General features: G+C 41.1%; 1 protein-coding gene across 3 annotated transcripts in view; it reads left to right on the forward strand.

Moving 5' to 3' along the window:
- The window catches only part of LOC134540552 (uncharacterized), a 65,322-nt gene extending 45,209 nt beyond the window's left edge, over positions 1 to 20,113 (forward strand). For all 3 annotated transcript variants that reach the window (XM_063383366.1, XM_063383368.1, XM_063383367.1), the window contains 4 exons: positions 1,663 to 1,800; positions 2,777 to 3,250; positions 10,500 to 11,153; positions 19,983 to 20,113. In XM_063383366.1, the coding sequence (XP_063239436.1) occupies positions 1,663 to 1,800; positions 2,777 to 3,250; positions 10,500 to 11,147 (1,260 nt within the window). In that variant the 3' untranslated portion in view covers positions 11,148 to 11,153; positions 19,983 to 20,113. The remainder of the gene's footprint in view (positions 1 to 1,662; positions 1,801 to 2,776; positions 3,251 to 10,499; positions 11,154 to 19,982) is intronic.
- The last annotated feature ends 979 nt before the right edge of the window (positions 20,114 to 21,092 follow it).

Here is a 21,092-nt window from a genome sequence, read left to right on the forward strand (position 1 = left end):
GCGGACTGGCAGCATTAGTTGTGTAACATTGTAAACTGTTTGTTGTACAGGAAAAGATTTTAAGGTTTTTTTTACACATGGTAGAAGGGGGTTGAAATGTGGTTCAGTATTTGTCATCTTGTAAGGTTGATTATCGGGACAAGGGAAAATATGTCTTGTGAGCAGAGAAACCTCCAGATTCCTGTCTGGGTCACACCCCATTTCTTTATTTCACAAGTGGCAGATGCTGCCATGCAGGGTATGAAAAAATCCTGATTTTTTTAAAAAAATCAAAAAAATCAGATTTTTTTGATTAAAATCGGGGTTTTTTGATTAAAATGTGATTTTTTTGATTAAAATATAAAAAAATTGTAATCTGTGTAATATACAGTACATTTTCATGACTGTTTTCATTACTTGACTTTGCTCTGCAGTACAATTAATAACAGATTAATTCTTTTTATAAAGACAACTAGCCTAATTTTCCTTCTTTGAAATAACCACATTTTACAATGCATAATGTTTTATGGAAACATTAATGATGTCTCTTAATGAAAATTTTTAGTACAGTAACATAGTTAATATTAGTAAAAAAAAATATGTCTTATAGAAAATAACTACATCATTGAAAATATATCATATTTAAATGTAACTTTGTCACTTTTGTCATCCCTTATAGTCTTATAGTCCAATTGTTCTAAATAAAGTAATTTAAACCAAAACCACAATTTACTTTTTTTCTTCTCAGAATAGCACACATACGAGAGTATTCAAAGTAAAACTTCTACATAAAATATTACTTATTTAAAATTTTAAACAAAAATACAAGTTTTGCAGTTTTTTCTGTACCAAGTCGATTTCTTAATGTTGACTGAACCAAACCAGACATACCAAAGAACTGAAAATTTCCTTCCTACAGTTCTAAAAATAGCATTTCATTGTTGGAATACAAACCTGTTGCCAAGAAGATATATGACACACACACAACACAAACACATGAGGTAGAGGAGAGAGGAGAGAAAATGAGGTGGCATTTAAAGGTACATTCCACCCACCTATATTTAACAGGTGTTTCAAAATAACTATATGTAAATACATTGTAGAAGAAATTAAGTACTATTCAATTTTCATTCTATCTTTGCAGCAGTCAATTTTTATGTAAGTAGGCATGATTACTTGGTTTAAACAATACAGTAGGTATAGGAAATATTAACGTTTGTTGTGTTACAGTTGGTACGTGTGTTTTTAGTATGTATTGTAAAGTTGGTGTAATTTCCGTGTTGTGTATTTGTTGTCATGTTAAAGAATGGCCTGCTTGGCGTTCAGTCATATTGTGGTGTTCACACAGTAAAGTTATGGAAACGTCTACTGTCTTATTTCTTAACAGTCACAACAACGTTCATATTATCATATTATAAATTGATTTTATTCACTTATTTTTAAAAAAAATCATATGATTTAAATCATGTAATTTTTTAAAAAAAATCACACAATTTAAATCATGATTAAAATCACGATTTAAATCATGCTGATTAAAATCAACATACCCTGCTGCCATGTGAGTTGTAGTGAAAATTAGATAAATGTAATAACGATAAACGAGCATGAGATGTGCGCTCAAACCCTCTCTGCAACTGTGATCTGCCCTCGGGAGTGAGGGTGCTGGTGTTGTGTGGTTGGCAGCACTACAAGTGGCACAGCCTGAACCAGTACCAGTGCATGTACTGCCTGCACGGCGCGGACTCCGCCATCGACATGAAGCACCACCTGTGCACCTTCCACTCGGACCAGCCCAACCGCGCCATCATCCGCATATTCCAGGTGAGCGTCCCTCACTCATGTTACATTCTATTAGAAATCATGAAATAATCAACAACTGCTAAAGAAATTCAGCCTGGTACATTAAAACCCTGCCTAATTAATGTGTTATTTGAATGATTCTTGATAATGGGAAGATAGATTTCAATCATATTTACGGACATACATCATTGCTGGTTTTCACTGTATGTGGTATTTAGTGGACTGCAAGAATCGACAAGAAAGTTGAATGCACAAAACACACAGAGAACAATCCGCAAGATCAGCCGATGTCATGTTAGATGTCTCCCACGATGAAACGGTTGCAACGTTTCGGGAAATGGCACTTGTTCCTGTTATCAGGAACACTGATGGTGGACTTTCAACATTTTGACATTGGCTGATTTTGGCTTGTTTTCTGTGTGTGTATTCGAGTAACAGGTGATTTGCCTAAAGGCGGTTTGCCTAAACATGAATTCGTTACGGCGATTTGCCTAAAGTCATTTCGCCTAAAGGCGTTTTGCCTAACGTCCAATTGCCTAGGGGCTATTTGCCTAACGTCCAATTGCCTAGGGGCTATTTGCCTAACGGCGATTTGCCTAACGGCGTTTTGCCTAACCTAAACTAACCTAACAGCATTTTGCCTAACTCCTATTTGGCCAACGGCGATTTGCCTAACGGCGATTTCCCTAACGGCATTTTGCCTAATGGTGATTTGCCTAACAGTGTTTTGCTTAACTCCTATTTGACCAATGGCGTTTTGCCTAACGGCGATTTGCCTAACGGCGCATTGCCTGACGGCATTTTGCCTAAACAGCGTTTTGCCTCAAATTAGGCAATACGCCTTTAGGCAAAACGACACATGCCCGTGTATTCATCTTTCTTGCCGATTCTTGTAGTCTCTCAATGACATACATTTTGCTGGACTGTCACTGAATGTGGAATATTGTAGAAGTGGAGTACCTTGTAGAGGGAGTCACGAGAGCCGTGGTCTGCGCAGGACTACACGCACCACTCGCACCGGCAAGTGGAGGACCTGCTCACCATCGACCTGGACGAGGGCATGGACTACACCAACCTGTTCGTGCAGTGCGCGGACGACGAGGAGGACCGCGGCGACGTCCCTCCCCCCGCGCCCGCCCCCGCGCCCGCGAAGCCCCCCATCAACCTGGAGGGCCACGACCTGTTCCACTGCTGCAACAAGGGCTGCATCCACACGGCGGGCACGTTGCACGAGCTGCGCGACCACCTCTCCGTGTGCGACTCTGCGCGGGAGTCGGCGGTGCTGGAGTGCGCGCACTGCGGCAAGCGCCTGAAGGCCATCGCGTCGCTGGTGGAGCACCTGCAGAGCCACGGCTTCAAGGCGACGGTGAGCGCCGTGGTGGAGCGCCACTGCCGGCAGCTGCACCGGTACCCCGCCACGCGCGTGGAGCCCGTGAACGCAGACTCCATGTGGTTCGTCGTGCGTCCTCGGGTGAGTGCCATATTTCACAAAACCATACTTTGTTTAATGGTTTTATATTACAGTAAAACCTAGGGATGGGGCGACCGAATCCAATATCCGCCGAATCCTAGGGGTTCGAAGATTCGGCGGGTCTGATATAGGATTCGTCAAAGTATTCGGTTTTTTACTATTTACGGGAAAAAAATACAGTAAAACTCGCTTACGAGGTTCCGCATGGTAGGTTTTTCCGTATAAAGCGTTTAAATTGCCCGAGGTCTCATCATTTACGCCATTAAATGTGTGATATAAAGTCCGTTAAAATTTTTTCTGAAACTTCCTGTCTCAATCTCAAATAATGGCGAACGTAAATATGAAGAAAAGACAAATGAACAACAACATACGAAGAAATATGGATGATGTACCATAACTACAGTACAAACCCAATAGTTATTTTAAGATAAATACCATAATAAGAACTAAAGATTCTTTGTAGAATACCATAATTACTACAGAAGCATGATAGCTACCATATTTGCACTATAGTTACCGTAACAACCGAGATGTATATTTACCGTGATAGTAATGTATTATTTATTTATGACATATTAAATTAAAGAACATTGTTGGAAAAAAAAAAGGATGTTAAACTTTGATATGTACGGTTGGCACATGTTGCTAAGAAATAATGCGATATGAAAGAATGCAGTACTACTACGAAAAGTGAAAATGGTACTCGTGGATTTTTAGGTTATGGCAGTCTCTTTTGTTTTTCAGTAATATCGGCCGAAAATTAACAAGCGTACTGTATCGGAAGTCGGCAGAAATGCCGATTCAACTAAATATTGGCAAAATCGGCTTCTTCAATACAGCTCTACATTTAATGACATGAGTAAACATATTTCAGACATCAGGATATTGAAAAAGACTTTAATTTCCATGTAGGTTTATGTGTGTATGTTTTTTTTGCAAGTGTAAATTGAATTTAGTAAAATGCTTTTATTTTTATTACTTTCAATTGATTAAACATTAATGACCAGTTACAGATATTTATGACAGTAATTTTGAGGTTAAGCAATTTTACTAAAGCATTCCAGCCAAGCAGGTTGCCAGCGAGAGACGCTTCTCTTCTGCTGGAAACACTATCTCCAATCGTAGAGCTAATTTAACTCCTGAAAGTGCAGAACAAATTATTGTTCTGCATGATAGATTAAAGAACAGAATTTAATAAGACTCTGTGACAATCTCTCTCAGAATTATTGTGCTGAAAAGTGTAAATGTTGAAACAATGTGAATGTACTTTTCAAACAACATGATTTTTGGAGCTAAGTTTGTTGAAGCTCAGTAAGGACTCCAGAAAAATTGACAAGGATGAAATTTTCCCAAAGATATGTTACATTTACACAAACATATACTTGGTTATGTTAGTTGGATGATATCAGTTACTAATGAACCAATAGAAACAGGTAAGATTCAATGGAAAAAAATGTTATTTTTTCTAGCAGTCCAAAATGTAAACACACACTGTAAATAGTTACCCAAAATTAATAAGCCCACTTCATTTTAATACTTTATTCAAACATTATACTAAGTTTAAGATAAAAATAATTTCCCAAAAGTGTAACTGTACCACAAAAGCTCGAGCTCGGCTCGAAGTAAAATTCTTAGGCTCTCAGACCTCTAGCTTATTTATAGAAAAAATCCTAACCGTTAATCTGTACTAAAACTGAAATTTCTCAAGAAATAATTTTTGTCTTTATATACACTTAGGCTATACCAGAAATGTACCAAACTACATGTGATAAAGTCAAGGGACTTTTAGTGCAAGCAGAATACATCTCACTTACATTAGATATGTGGACATCATCTGTTAAAAAGATTCGGGTTTGGGTTCGAGATTCGGCAATTCCAGTCGAGGATTTGAGTTAGGATTCGGATTCGAGGAAATCAGGATTCGCCCCATCCCTAGTAAAACCCTGTTAAGAAGTTTTACAAGGGACTGGATGCTTAAAACTTCTTAACAGGGAAAACTTCTTAAAAGGGAAAAGTAATTTCCAACGTAAAAATCGATATTACTCAAATGACATGTGCTGTATTCACACAAAAATACTTTTACTATCATTGGCATGCTGGAATAACAGAATAATTAATTACATATTTTTTTTGATCAGTAAATTGAATTATTAAAACTGTATTTAATTTAATAAGCACATTAAAATTAGTATTATCAAAAACCTAGCAAAAAAAAAAGCAATAACTAAAATTTATTGTTTTAAAAAATACTTGGTTAAATTTGTTTGTTTCAACACATTTTTGGACTAATGCATCACAAAGTTTAAAACTGTATTTAAGTTAATAAGCACAATAAAAAAGAATTATCAAAACACTGGCAAAAAACAATAACATTTAGTGTTTTGAAAAATACTTGGTCAAAGTTGTTCGCTTCAACACATTTTCTGACTGATGCATCACAAAGTTTTCTAGTTCCCACAAACTCTTCTGCACACTATCTGGAACATTGTGTGTGCCATGAACGAATAATCTTAGCTTCTCCAGGTGGTCCAGGGCTTCAGAGTGAGTAGGCATGGAAGTGGGTTCCTCTTCATCACTGTCACCATCGTCGATCTTATCCTCAGCTACATCCTTGTGCTGAGCACACAAATCCTCTGTGTGTGGCTCACATGGTAGAATTGAATCATCAACTGAGGCATATTCTTCAAAAGTGCAAGAGAAATTTAATTTTTCTTTAAGAGTTTCCCGATTTGCACTGCATGAAGCACCTGCAATTGGGTCACTGTCCTCAATTGAATCGTCAGGGAAAATATCGTCAACTTTCTGGGCACCAAAGCCTGCTTTCTTAAAGCAATTGCTGATTGTACTTGACTCGAGCATTTCCCATGATGCAGCCAGAAAATGCATTGTGTCCAGTGTGCTGGGGATCTTTAAGGTTTCACAAGGATATGAGAAATGAACATAAACAAGGTGTGAATCCGTCAGAATATAATTACTCCATACTTAGGATACTTATAACAGATATTAAAAGATATTAACCATTATCAATTACGTACTTAAAGAGCTCTCAGGTATGTTCAGAAAGGAAAAAAAAAAATATGGGCCGGCCCTAAATTAGATTATAAAAAGGTTTCATTTAAAAATTACATAAACCAATAAAAAAATAAAAAAATGTTTATATGATTCACTACTTTGAACGTCGTAATATAAAGAAAGTTCCAAAAAAAAAAGTTACCACCAATTGACTGGCTGCTCGAGTAGTAATGAAGAGATGATACTCGGGACACTAAGGAAGCTGTTGAATGGATCGCAGTTTCGGAGAACAATGGGAAGACAGCGGTGCTTTGTCTGAAAAGACCTAGGACGCATCCGGAGCGAGTGTCCGAATCGTAGTAGAAAATCCAAGATAGAAGGACAATGCTGTGATGCAGCGATTGGACAGGAGAAGAATCTACTGGTCTGACGAAGAAGAGGTCGCCCGTAGTGTTTCATGTGTCGAAAAATAGGGCATGTCTAGCATGACTGCTCGAATCGTGTGAGTAATCCGGAGCAAGGACATTAATGCGACAGTGGGATTAAGAAAGGTGACAACTCACAGGATAAAGGACCAGGAAGTTGCCTATGGTATTCTGCATGCTGACAAGGGCATGTTCAATGGAGATGCCCAGAAAATGAAAGTGCCCAGCGGGGTTGTCCAATGGAAAGGGAAGCGCCACGGCAGCAAATGCAGAAGAGCGAGACCCATAGTAATCGCAAAGCGGACCTATGGTCCCGAAGGTCGGAGGATGGTCGCAATGTTACGTTTGTCGAGACGTGGGCCATTTCCAGTTCACTTGCCCGATGCGTAGGATGGCTTCGCAGCATGGTCCACAACAGCACAGTGTTATCTGTTCAGGATGAAAAGATTTAAGGAGGAGGCAGTGTTACGAACGCGAGAGACAAGAAGGTTCGAAGCGGGTTGGCTGCCCCGCATAGCCACTGATGCCATGCACCGTCCATTGACGTAAGGCATGCCACGCGTGCCTGGCCCAATTACAAGGGTCATTTCTACCCCTCCTCCCTCCACTCCCCACGCATTGCCCTGCCTCGGGCTATTGTCACTTTTAGCGGATTGGGAATTCTGGGCTTATAGAAGCCACCATTGTGGCGTGAATAAGCATCGCCGGGATGACGCGACACGTCACAGTCACTCTCGTCCATTCGAGGACACACCAGGGTATATAAGCAGCGATGCCGGCCTCCGCTGCAGTTTCCAGTTAGTTCGGAGAGTTCCGCGAGTGAAGGGAAGTACGACAAAGAGGGTGAGAGACCCCCTCGAGAGTGGCGTGACGCAGAGTGATGGAATTGAGAGAGTGCTACAATTCACCTGCTAATTTTTTTTTCCCATTTTCCTATTTTCCTATTGCTGTTGGTTATGACTAAACTTCGATATTTTGGGTGGCTTTTCAATAAAAAAAATTTTTCTTATTTTTTTGGATAATATTGTAAATGCAGCAAGTAAGGTAGCGGTGGATCGATTGTAACTTTAGATTAAAACTTTGTTTCAACTAGTTTGTCCCTAGCATAAATGGTCTTTCAATTGTATATGAAATATTTTTTCGGAACTGTAGTGTAATAAGTTTAATTATTTGGTGAATATTTCAAATGGTGGATAAAGTGCTTTATGACAATTATTGTGTATGACAATTGTGTGTTAATAGTTGATTTGAACTGCTGCAAATGATATGTTTTTGATTGTGTATGTATGTATTCTATGAGGTTAAAGTGCAGTGGTTTATCTGGAAATGGTGTTTGAAGTTTCAGAACATGTAGAACGTGAATCGGGGAGACGGCCGAGGAGACCGGACCGGAGACGTGCAGTGTCTGTGTTGCGCAGGAGGAGGAGGCCGGACGGAGACGTGCAGTGTCTGTGTTGCGCAGGAGGAGGAGGCCGGACGGAGACGTGCAGTGTCTGTGTTGCGCAGGAGGAGGAGGCCGGACGGAGATGTGCAGTGTCTGCATTGCGCAGGAGGAGGAGGAGGCCGGACGGAGACGTGCAGTGTCTGTGTTGCGCAGGAGGAGGAGGAGGCCGGACGGTGACGTGCAGTGTCTGTGTTGCGCAGGAGGAGGAGGCCGGACGGAGACGTGCAGTGTCTGTGTTGCGCAGGAGGAGGCCGGACGGAGACGTGCAGTGTCTGTGTTGCGCAGGAGGAGGAGGCCGGACGGAGACGTGCAGTGTCTGTGTTGCGCAGGAGGAGGAGGCCGGACGGAGACGTGCAGTGTCTGTGTTGCGCAGGAGGAGGAGGCCGGACGGAGACGTGCAGTGTCTGTGTTGCGCAGGAGGAGGAGGCCGGACGGAGACGTGCAGTGTCTGTGTTGCGCAGGAGGAGGAGGCCGGACGGAGACGTGCAGTGTCTGTGTTGCGCAGGAGGAGGAGGCCGGGTAAGAGATGTGCAGTGTCTGTGTTGCGCAGGAGGAGGAGGCCGGGTAAGAGATGTGCAGTGTCTGTGTTGCGCAGGAGGAGGCTTGACGGAGACGTGCAGTGTCTGTGTTGCGCAGGAGGAGGAGGCCGCGTAAGAGACGTGCAGTGTCTGTGTTGCGCAGGAGGAGGCCGGACGGTGACGTGCAGTGTCTGTGTTGCGCAGGAGGAGGAGGCCGGACGGAGACGTGCAGTGTCTGTGTTGCGCAAGAGGAGGCCGGACGGAGACGTGCAGTGTCTGTGTTGCGCAGGAGGAGGAGGAGGCCGGACGGAGACGTGCAGTGTCTGTGTTGCGCAGGAGGAGGAGGAGGCCGGACGGAGACGTGCAGTGTCTGTGTTGCGCAGGAGGAGGAGGAGGCCGGACGGAGACGTGCAGTGTCTGTGTTGCGCAGGAGGAGGAGGCCGGACGGAGACGTGCAGTGTCTGTGTTGCGCAGGAGGAGGCCGGACGGTGACGTGCAGTGTCTGTGTTGCGCAGGAGGAGGAGGCCGGACGGAGACGTGCAGTGTCTGTGTTGCGCAGGAGGAGGAGGCCGGACGGTGATGTGCAGTGTCTGTGTTGCGCAGGAGGAGGAGGCCGGACGGAGACGTGCAGTGTCTGTGTTGCGCAGGAGGAGGAGGAGGCCGGACGGTGACGTGCAGTGTCTGTGTTGCGCAGGAGGAGGAGGCCGGACGGAGACGTGCAGTGTCTGTGTTGCGTAGGAGGAGGCCGGACGGAGACGTGCAGTGTCTGTGTTGCGCAGGAGGAGGCCGGACGGAGACGTGCAGTGTCTGTGTTGCGCAGGAGGAGGAGGAGGCCGGACGGAGACGTGCAGTGTCTGTGTTGCGCAGGAGGAGGAGGAGGCCGGACGGTGACGTGCAGTGTCTGTGTTGCGCAGGAGGAGGAGGCCGGACGGAGACGTGCAGTGTCTGTGTTGCGCAGGAGGAGGAGGAGGCCGGACGGTGACGTGCAGTGTCTGTGTTGCGCAGGAGGAGGAGGCCGGACGGAGACGTGCAGTGTCTGTGTTGCGCAGGAGGAGGAGGAGGCCGGACGGAGACGTGCAGTGTCTGTGTTGCGCAGGAGGAGGAGGCTGGACGGTGACGTGCAGTGTCTGTGTTGCGCAGGAGGAGGAGGAGGCCGGACGGTGACGTGCAGTGTCTGTGTTGCGCAGGAGGAGGAGGCCGGACGGAGACGTGCAGTGTCTGTGTTGCGCAGGAGGAGGAGGAGGCCGGACGGGGACGTGCAGTGTCTGTGTTGCGCAGGAGGAGGAGGAGGCCGGACGGTGACGTGCAGTGTCTGTGTTGCGCAGGAGGAGGAGGCCGGACGGAGACGTGCAGTGTCTGTGTTGCGCAGGAGGAGGCCGGACGGAGACGTGCAGTGTCTGTGTTGCGCAGGAGGAGGAGGCCGGACGGAGACGTGCAGTGTCTGTGTTGCGCAGGAGGAGGAGGCCGGACGGAGACGTGCAGTGTCTGTGTTGCGCAGGAGGAGGAGGCCGGACGGAGACGTGCAGTGTCTGTGTTGCGCAGGAGGAGGAGGCCGGACGGAGACGTGCAGTGTCTGTGTTGCGCAGGAGGAGGAGGCCGGACGGAGACGTGCAGTGTCTGTGTTGCGCAGGAGGAGGAGGCCGGACGGAGACGTGCAGTGTCTGTGTTGCGCAGGAGGAGGAGGCCGGGTAAGAGATGTGCAGTGTCTGTGTTGCGCAGGAGGAGGAGGCCGGGTAAGAGATGTGCAGTGTCTGTGTTGCGCAGGAGGAGGCTTGACGGAGACGTGCAGTGTCTGTGTTGCGCAGGAGGAGGAGGCCGCGTAAGAGACGTGCAGTGTCTGTGTTGCGCAGGACAAGCGGCGGGCGGCGAAGGGCGCCAAGGGCCCCGAGAAGAAGTCCTACGAGCCCAAGGACATCCACAAGCTGCCGGACAAGGACATCTTCAAGGAGCAGGTGTCGTGCAGCATGTGCTCGTTCGCGACCAAGGTGCGCGTGAACATGGTGCGCCACCTGGAGATGCACGAGGCGGAGAAGCGCTCCGCCGGCAGTGCCGTGCGCTCCAGCTGCCCGGTGAACCCCGTGCCGTGCCTGAACCGCGCGGAGATGATGTTCGACAAGATGGAGAACCTGGCGGCCAGCTCCCAGGCCATGCTGGGCGCGGACAGCCACCCGGGCTTCGTGCCGGAGCGGTTCCGCTACGTGTGCGGCGCGCCGGGCTGCCACTACATGGGCTGCGATGAGGACATGCTGCGGATGCACGTGCGCACGCTGCACGCCGGCGAGACGGACTACGTGTGCACGCACTGCGGGCGGGCGGTGGGCGTGGGCGCGGACCTGGCGGGCGTGCTGGAGCACCTGCGCATGCACGGCGGCCGGCTGTACCGCTGCACGTACTGCGCCTTCTCGCACTACACGGTGGCGCAGGTGGAGCAGCACAGCGCGGCGCGGCACCCCGACCAGCCCGTGCTGCCCGTCATCATCCGCAAGGTCGTCGACTGAGGCCTGGTCAGTGCCGCCTGTCCTTGGCAATTCCAACTTTTGTATTCATAGTTTTTGTGCTAAATTTTTTTTAAATTTACTGTGCAAGAAATTTTCTTGAATGGGTTTTACTGTACTATCGTTATTTTTCCTGTGAAGCCCAATAAACGTATTGTGGGGATGGACAAGTCTGTAAATATTTGCTTTGTGTGAAGTCCTCTCTTGAAATTTTTTTTTAGATCGAGCTTAGATCAAGTATTTGCAGAACTTAAACCTCACTGGTGTTTATGTTAATGTACCATTCACACCGTAGTTAAGTCCACAATTTCTTCTACGGGATAGTGTTTGTGATTTTACCAATCTATGATTTATTTTTAAAAAATACATATCTTTTTCCCACTGAATTCTGAAACCTAAGAAGTTTGAAGGCATTTGTCTTTTCACACGAATACCATATTATTCTCCAATATGAATATTGAATTTGAATTGTAAGAGTGAGAATAATTTCAATGCAGTTTAAAAAAAAAAAAAGTATATGAAAAAGAAATGATGATTTTAAAGAGTAGTGGCTTCTGGGAAATAGATAAATAATAACTGTAGTGAGTTGTTGATTAGTTAGTCGGCTACAATAGTAGTGCATTTAATCTTGTTAAAATATTTAATTTCTATGAAATAAAAATTTTTAAAAAAAATTGGTAGTTAACCAAATCAATCCAACCTTACACTGAAATTATTATTTGTGCTACTGTCCTCTATTTTGTTTCAGAAAATTTTAGGCAACCGCAAAATTCAGCCAAATCCTATCCATTACATGAAAAAACTAAAAAAAATAATATTTGTATGCTGTATTTGTGAATTAGTGACAAAATGAGCGCATATTTACATTTTAAACCCTAGTTATTCACTCTTTTTGACAGCCAGCAGGGCGAGCATGGTTCTCTTTTTCGCCCGTCATAAGGACGACGCGTCATCGGTATGACGCTTCGCCACTAAAAGCGAGCATGGATCTTATTTCGCCTTCCAGCAAGACGCCTTAGCCACGACAGACCCGTCATACGTAAGGCGCAATGGCTTGTCAGTCGTAGACCCGTCATAGCCGTCATAACCCCGTCATACAGCCGACTACGTGTGTAACTTTCATTTAATACTGGGAAATAATTCTTTCAAATTAGTTAAATAATATATTTTCGTGATATTTAAGGTTTTGCCTCAATTCTATTTACTCAGAAATTACGTGTGTGAGATATACGATGTATCTAAAAAAAAAAGTTATGTTTTTCTCTGAACTAACTTCGAAACAACTTGTTTCCGATAATAATCACGCCGCATAAATAAATAGCTTCTATGTTTCGTGTGAATAAGACACATTGATTCTTTTTTCTCATTATTTTTAACGGCACAATACTGAGTTTAACAAAATATATCATACTAAAAAAAACTGCCAATCTGCCTACTTTTGTCATATAACATAATAAAAAAATAAAGCTCAGGACAAAATAACGTAATATTTCAACAAGATAGAAGATTAACATCACATTAGTTAAATATTCTGTATAAAAGTTAAGTGTTAAACACCTATAAGCGTGTGGCTTATTAAACTTCTAAAAACAACTAATTTTCCTTTCAGCTTTTTACGTGTAATAAAACAAATCACTTGTAAAAATAAAATACATGCATTGATAAGATTGAAAATACACAAGAATGCCGCTGATAAATAGTACATAGTAGTCTGATGGTTATTTTAAAGGTTCGTTTTATTGCATTTTAAACAGAAAGCATTTCCTCCCAAGATTTAGTGACTTTAAGGTTAGGCATACTCCCCACCCTCGTTGGTGGCTAGGATTGCTCCTGCTGTACCACATATTGAAACGTATTTTATTCACCTAATATTTGCTCAAATACTATCAGTATGATTAAATTGTAACAATGTAGGAATAATAGTGTTTCACGTAGAGTTGAGAGGTTTCGTGTTTATAGTTCATACGAAAATTGTAATTTGTGAGAGGAGCGGCTTGTCAGGGTGGCCACTCTTCTGGGATAATAAAATTCCTGGTTTTTTCCAGGTTTTTTCAAGGGTGGTTTTTATCAATATTTGCATACAATTTGCATTTTTGTTACACAAAGCACACACAATATGATGTTTTATTGCCGTTAAACAATAGACAACTTAACTATAGGCTTAAAAATTAAATCAATGAACTTGCTTTAAACAAAACCTACCACCAACAAAAAATTTATAATCTCACGTCACAAAAATTACTTGACACCAAACGCACGTGTTTTGCCCCTCTTGCGTGGCTGGCTAATGCTGTTCTTCCCATCCATGCTACCGATATAGATTTTAAGATTACAGAAATTGCAAATAGCGTTCGTCCCGCACTTTGGATCTTTCTCCACCCATTCAAACTCTTCCGTACATTTGTCATTGTATGTGGTGACCGAACTCGTTGACATTTTGATAGTCTGCGCCAATTACATGTTAGATTAAAAGATTCAAAACAACGTCCCGCACAACTAAACTTTAAAAAAAAACTCGAGAAAAGTATCCGTGATACCGTGACGCAACAACATGAGCGCAAAGTAAAAACAAATATACATACAAAACTAGTGCTACCAACATGCCGTGCGAGAAATTACTACCATCCTACAACAACATTTTCAGCCAAAATGCTGTTGCTTTTGAATACAGAAACATAATAAGTATGGAAGTCTGAATTGTTAACGGTTTCTTACGTACTACAAAAGTTTTTAAATGCAATATGAACAAATTAACTTTCACAAAATATAGCACACGAGCACACTGTCGTGCTTCGACGGGTGGTGAACGTGCTCATTTAACAGCCGTATGTTATTGTGATAGTTACTTCATAAAAAAAATTCCCGGTTCTAATAAAAATTCCTGGTTGATTCCAGGTATTCCTGGTTTTTTTCAGAAATCCTGGCTATTTCCCGTATTTCCCGATTTCCCGGTTGGCTGGCCACCCTGGCTTGTGTGAAAAGAAAGAAAAGAAAGGTGGTTTAAGGGTATTTTTAGTTCCTCTACTCTTCTGGTTGTTATAAAATGCAGACACAATACTTTCAACTACAGTTTACTTAATAAATTATATTCAGGCATTTAATTAACAACACCGAATTCGTGTTATATTGTTTCAAGCTTGCAAGAGGGCAAGAGGCTAAATAAATAATATTATCAACGTATTCACCCAATACATATGCTACGGTACAAAATAGTATGAATAAAACTTGCAGTGCACTAGAAAATATGCTATAAACAAGTCTAAGAATAATGTAATTAAATATAACAGTAGTATTTTTTGAACAGTAAGGTATTTAAGGGACGTATAGCACACCTAGTTGTTTGGATACCTTCAAATCGGCAAATTAACTTTAACGGTGACAAAAATTACCACATAATGATTAAATCAGGTCTAGTATTGTAATGTTTCACGTCGAATCACAAAAGTGTTTTTGATTTTTTTTTTTTTTTTTTTTTCATCATATGATTTAAAGTATAACAACTGACCATTGAAAACAAAATTAATAATAACGGGCAACACGTTTCACAAGATCGCTAAATAATATTGTCATATTAAAAACTACAAACTTTCACAGTTTCTAATACACTGCTTAACCTTTTTATATACTATTTATGTATTTAATAATCATAAACGACTTGGCTATATAAAATAATTTTATTATATTTTGAGACTGAGACGTGACGGGTGTTTTACTGGGCAAAATATAGTCTGTAAAACTTATATTAGCGGAAAACCAACAGGCGTACAATGAAAAATGATATAAATATTGAATATAGTTGTGGAAAATATATAATTCGATAGACACATCATGCCTAAGTTTTATGAATGTTTACTATCTTGTTTTCGTGTATGTAGTTTTCTATTGGCTGTAAATTGCTAGCAGATACACCAACTGCCAAATAAAACACATCCTTTCTGTAAATTCAATGCCAACCTCTGCATATTATCGATTGCCAAGCCGTCGTAGGTAAGGCGCCTTAGCGATGACGGGAGAGATATGACGATGGGATCCGTGCTCGCATTTTCACGCAGCCGTCACAACTCAGCCGTCATACCGGCGACGCGTCGTCGCTATGACGGTGGCGAGCGAAAGAACCATGCTCGACCTGCAGGTGAACTGTATTTTGGGTCAGCAATATTACAAACAAATTTCCTGTGGAATCTGGAACCATTACAAAATTGTTTCTTTTTCAGTAAATACAATCAGCAAGTTGCTTTTGTGTTACTTGGTGATATTAATCGTGTTGATTTACACCATTGCAACTATGTATAGCGCTCACCTTTTTAATGGCCATTGCAAGGAGTCCCCATGTTTTGTATTGTCCCTGTTCACTTCTGATATGCATGACAAAACAAATATAAAGGGAATTTTGTTTCAGAGTTTGAAATATAAAAAAAAAAAAAGTTTTATTTTCAATTTTCAAATGTTCACTCAATTTATTTCTGCTAGTTTTTTGTGAGACTAGTGAAAACATTTTGAAAACATTTTGTACATTTATAAAATTCTGCATTTACCGTATATACTCGTGTATAGCGCGCCCTTTTTTCCCCTCAAGTAAAGGAAAAAAATAAGGATGCGCGCTATACACGGAAAAAAAAAAGTGTGTAGGTGCGGCGGGGAGTGGAAGTCGTTAACTGCCGGTGACGAGTGACGTTTCTGGCCAGCCCCCCACACATACGCACAAGCAACAAGGCCTATCTTTCACACACACACACGCACGCACACAACCTGGTCTCTCTCTCTCTCACACACACACACACGTGCGCACGCAAGCTCGCAGGTCTCTTGTTTATTTTTAGACCTCCCCCTCTACAGAAAGCCAATGCAGCTAGTAAAATAAAAAAGAGAGTGAGAGAGAATGTTGACACCAGTCCCCCCCTTCCACTTCCTTCGCTTTGTCGCAGCTGCTACCGGTGAGTCATATAGTCCTCCGTGTCACATTCCTGCCTGCCTCCCTCCCTTCCTCCCGCCCACGTACCAGTTGTGACGATACAGCGCTTCATTATCTTCCGTCTACACAGCAGAGTTTAAGTATTTTCCTGACGCATCACCACACATCAATTTAAATTATCATTTGTTTCATACGTAATTACTTAACAGGTACCACAAAATGTTAGTACAATTTATTTACGGGAAAAACAAATTTTTTTTCTTTGGAATTTGTTGCAAAAATCGTGGTGCGCGCTATACACGAGGGCGCGCTATACACGAGTAAATACAGTAGTTACCGTGTTTTCTTGCATAATCGTAGCACATTTTACCTAAAATCAAGTTGGAAAAGTAGGGGTGCGATGATTATGCAAGAAAAAAAAAATTGTTAGATAAAGTTATTTATGAAAACAAAACCCATTCATGGAAAGTACGTTTATTTAAAAAGTGAAGTTTAAAAGAGCATGCCAAACAATTTAAATTAATAAGTCGTGCAACAAAAACCTTTCTTCAATTTAAAATAGAAAAACCAAAATTGTGACGCGAATGCAAGCCACTTGAATCTGTGACGCGAACTAACGCGAAATTATGGTCGTTGTACCCACTTCCCACGAAAGAGTGCGGGGTATCAGATGTAGTTAACTCGGCCCGTGACAGCGCGCGTTTCATGCATCAGCGAGATATCGATATTCGACTACGTGTGCGCGCTCTATACGGGAAGCAACATAACCAAACACGAATGATGCCAACTAGCGCTTTCTACATTATTGTAAATGGTACATCGCGACGACGCAAACAGATAAAGGTTATAAGTTATAACTAGTGGTGCACCGATGCGGATACCGATGAATCGTAATCGGCGATTATGGGTAATTTCCGATTAATCGTAATTGGCGATTATATTAACGATTACTTTGCCGATTATCTACGTCCCGGCGTATGGTAATTAAGTTGGTTTTTACCGTGTAATATTTTGTTACACATTTTAGGACGAAATACGGTAATATTTGTATATATTACAAAATTCATCTAACTCAGTCATATGATTACAGATATTTCGTTAAGTTTAATAAATCTCATTGCCTCGAACAATAAAATATACATTTTTCCTACAAGTTTATTTACGTTTCGTCTTTTGTTCTGTGGTTCTGTCTTTTGTTTAGTGGCCTTGTACATTACCTATAGCCAGAGACGTAAAATAGATGGCACGCAATAAAAATACAACAAGCAGTTGCAGTGGATTCTATGACAATCGATCTTTTCGAGTCGTAGTAGCGGTTCGAAATCGTGGTCCCGCTACCTTCTAGAGTTTATCACTGCGTTTTACAAACTCGTTATGGGCGTCTTTGGTAACATTATCCGTTGTTGTGTTGTTTGTATCGGTAGCCTACAACTCACGTAGTTTCGGTTCCCTACCACGTTCGTGCAACTTCGGATTTCTCTCAAAAATTGAAATTAAAAAAAATGGAAGGGTTAGGTTAGGTCAGTCACAACATGCTTGTTTTCATTGGAAACTTCTGATTTAGCGGCTGAAGAGGCGTTAATACCAAAACGCAAAACTTCGGAAATCTTCGGAAATTCTTGCAGGGAACCGAAACTACGTGATTTGTAGGCTTCCCTTATTTGTATGTGACGTGAAAAGTGAAAAAGTATTTATAATTTTATATATTCTGTCAACATAAAACTAATTCTAGCACATGTCATTTTATTTGAGTCATTTTTTATATAATTATAGTGAGATGGCGAGTAGGGAGAAAAAAGTGAAGTGTGGAAACTTTTCTATAACCTCAAGTGAACAAAATAAAGCAACATGTTTACATTGTTAAACGGTAATTTTTCGATGCAACCTTATGTGATAGTCGATAATAATGCTAGTTTTCCGCAACAAAAACTTACCCATTGTAAATTACAATTATTAGACTGTAGTTCAAGTTGTTTACAATAACAAATATAAATAGAAGTTAATTTAATTTACACTTTGCAATGACTTAATAGTGTATTTTATATATTTTTATACTGTTATTATAACTGTATTCTCAATTTTACCTAAATTCACATGGGAATAAAAAATTTTGTGTGCATTATTACACTTCAAAAAATTTGTTCATTATAATCGGTAACTGAATCGGTATCTGCCGATTATTGCTCTCATAATCGGTAATTGAATCGGTAATCGGTAAAGTCATATCGGTGCACCACTAGTTATAACTTTTAAAAATGTCTTTAAAAGAATTTTACATGTCAGACAACTTCGAATTTCCGTTAATTAAATAAGTATGTGGTAATGTCCGAATAAATATTAGATTTATACTTTAAAATACATCGTTTTATACGGAAAAGATACCTACACAAAGCGCTCGGCATCTAACAGCGGGACCAAAACAACATGTGACGTTTACGCGAGAAGTTTATTTATCCCAATTTTGACGTCCTAAAATATAGGTGCAACATTATGCGAGTGCAACGATTATGCGATAAAAGAGGGTAATGTTTTTGTGTTGCTATCCCATTAAATCCTCTAAACTGTGGATTTATACGTCCAAATGACTTAACCTCAACTGTGAACGTTAATATTTTCAAACTCGCAAGGGAATAACTATGACAAATATTCTTAAACAATAGAATATTCATTACTTTTAAGTATTAGTATTCAATGTATAATCGGATATGAATAATAAACTATTCACATTTAAAATTTAAATATTCGCATAGGCTTAGTAAACAAACAAAAAATAAACTTGCTTTTCTTTTGCCATTAAGAAAACAGTAATATTTGGGCATTTTAAAATGTCATGTCACACATTTCTAAAACAGTGGCAATAAACTAAGAGTAAAATTTGTAAAAACAATATATCAACAAAAATTAATCCTCCACCATTTTTATCAGAAAATCAAAGCCTAGAAGCATGCTGTATCACTTTTGTTTGTGCTTTACGATACACTTTATTGCAACTTAAGTATAAAAAAAATGTACGTTTCAGTCATTAAAAATATTTTATGTTCGTAGTTCACTGTTATAAATCTATCATACAGCAACCCATTCTAAAATATATTTGTTCTTCCATTTTTTTTAAAACGTAATGGTAGAATTCAAGTCTTAGGTTTTTCAGGCAATGTTACATTTAAGTTTTCTTCAAGAAAACTGCGAAAATGTGAATAAATTAAGCTGTGAAGTTTTTGCAAAATAGTGGTACTTGGGTTTATGCTCATGTGTCAAATATGTGTAGAGTTTTAAGAAAAAATACCACGAACTCGACTGTTGAGTCTAGTTGCAGCTTCTTGCTCGACTTTGCCGTTGTTTACAAGCACTGTCTCTCTCTTATCGTGGGAATACTTCAAAAAGTGACAAAAACCGTCTTAAGTTAACTCTGTCAGTTTTATCGAACAATATTTTAGGTGTTGGAACTTGGTCAGAGTAGCTAAAATTGTATTACTATTCTGCTGATTTAGTTATTGGCTTGGATCTTTTTTACAAGGTATACTACTTCTCTTTATTAGGCATATGGTAATTTAATCTCATTTTTGCCACTTTTTTGTTTGTTTATTTTTTTCATGTCGAGAGCATTAGTCACCTGTCAGCTCATTTGTTGGATATTTTTTTGTGTAATAGGCGATAAGAATTCTATTCTAAACATTCTCGTTGCTTCTGATGCTGTTTGAGAAAGTTTTTCCGCATCCAAACAGCATCAGTGGCCTGAAAAATAATCCCTTGATGTGTACAAGCTCCAAAGCACTAGAAGTGTGAAACATAATACAAAGCTACTATGTGCCACACAATTTTAATAATAATAGTATTTTAGCTCCATTTCAAAAATTATATTTCATGCACATATGAATATTGCTTATGTTATGGTTGTGTTCAAGGTGCATTGTGGTCTTGTGTTTTAGGAATCGAATGGCAGCTTCATTATTCCACGGTGGGACCGCGAACGTTCCACTCCAGCGTGATGTGCAGTGATGTGTTTTTTAAAAAAAATTGGAAAATGAAATGGTTCTGAATAAAAACAAGTTTTCTTTTTCGTGTATCTGTGATTTATTGCGAACTCTTGTACAAAGATTAGCAATACACTGTGTTTAGTTCCTCGTACGGTGTGAATACGACATGTGAATGTATTTGTAAATATGCTTAGTGTGTTTTTTAAAAAGATGACGTGTGTTTGAATGTATTTGTAAATATGCTTAGTGTGTTTTTTATACAAATATGTGTGTTTTGTTTGTAAGGTGAGAAAAATTATTTATTTACTAGTATAACTTTTGTACTTGTAGAAATTGTGAATAATTTATTTAGTGTACACCTATAAACTTGAAGCAGTTGCTCCGTTTTTTGGCACTGTACAGCATTCCTTCCCCTCCTTTCCGCTCCAACTTCCCCTTCCTACCCCCCTCTTCATCTCTTCCCCGCCGCCTCACCAGCGCTCTCTGTGGGAGTGTTTTCCCGGCCCCTAGCGTACTCCTTGCAGTCGCTCTGTCTCTGGACTCGAAGGCTGTCACTGCGGCGGTGGCTCTGCTTCTCGGTATGTACTCGGCTGTGAAACTTAACGTCTGTATTTAAGTATTGTTCTTGCTTGCGCGTTGTGGCAGCACCTTCATTTTTTTATTGCTGCCATGTAATGTAATTGCCACCAATGTTTGGACCCTTCAGGTCATTTGATTTGGGTTTGTTTTGCTCACGCCGAGTACTGCCCGTAACATGTTGTAACATCTCTGCGGTTGTATATGTGCATGCCACGATGGCATTGGACACTTCTTGTCAAGCTGCATCATAAGTTCCCTTTGATTTTGCCTTCAGTTTTTTCCGCCTAGCGGCCCATATTACTTGTTCTGCTACTTTACAGCGCTTCGCCTCCATGTCCGCTTTACTCTTGCTTACCTTGTTTTATTTGTGTGAATGATTGTACATATTTATTTCGCGTCCGGGAGCGCATTAGGATTTGCCCCAATGTTAATTATAAACTGTAATTATTTATGTCTTGTTCCATTTTCGCTCTAGAGGTATTT

This window comes from Bacillus rossius, chromosome 17 (assembly GCF_032445375.1).
Source record: "Bacillus rossius redtenbacheri isolate Brsri chromosome 17, Brsri_v3, whole genome shotgun sequence".
NCBI lineage: Eukaryota > Metazoa > Arthropoda > Insecta > Phasmatodea > Bacillidae > Bacillus > Bacillus rossius.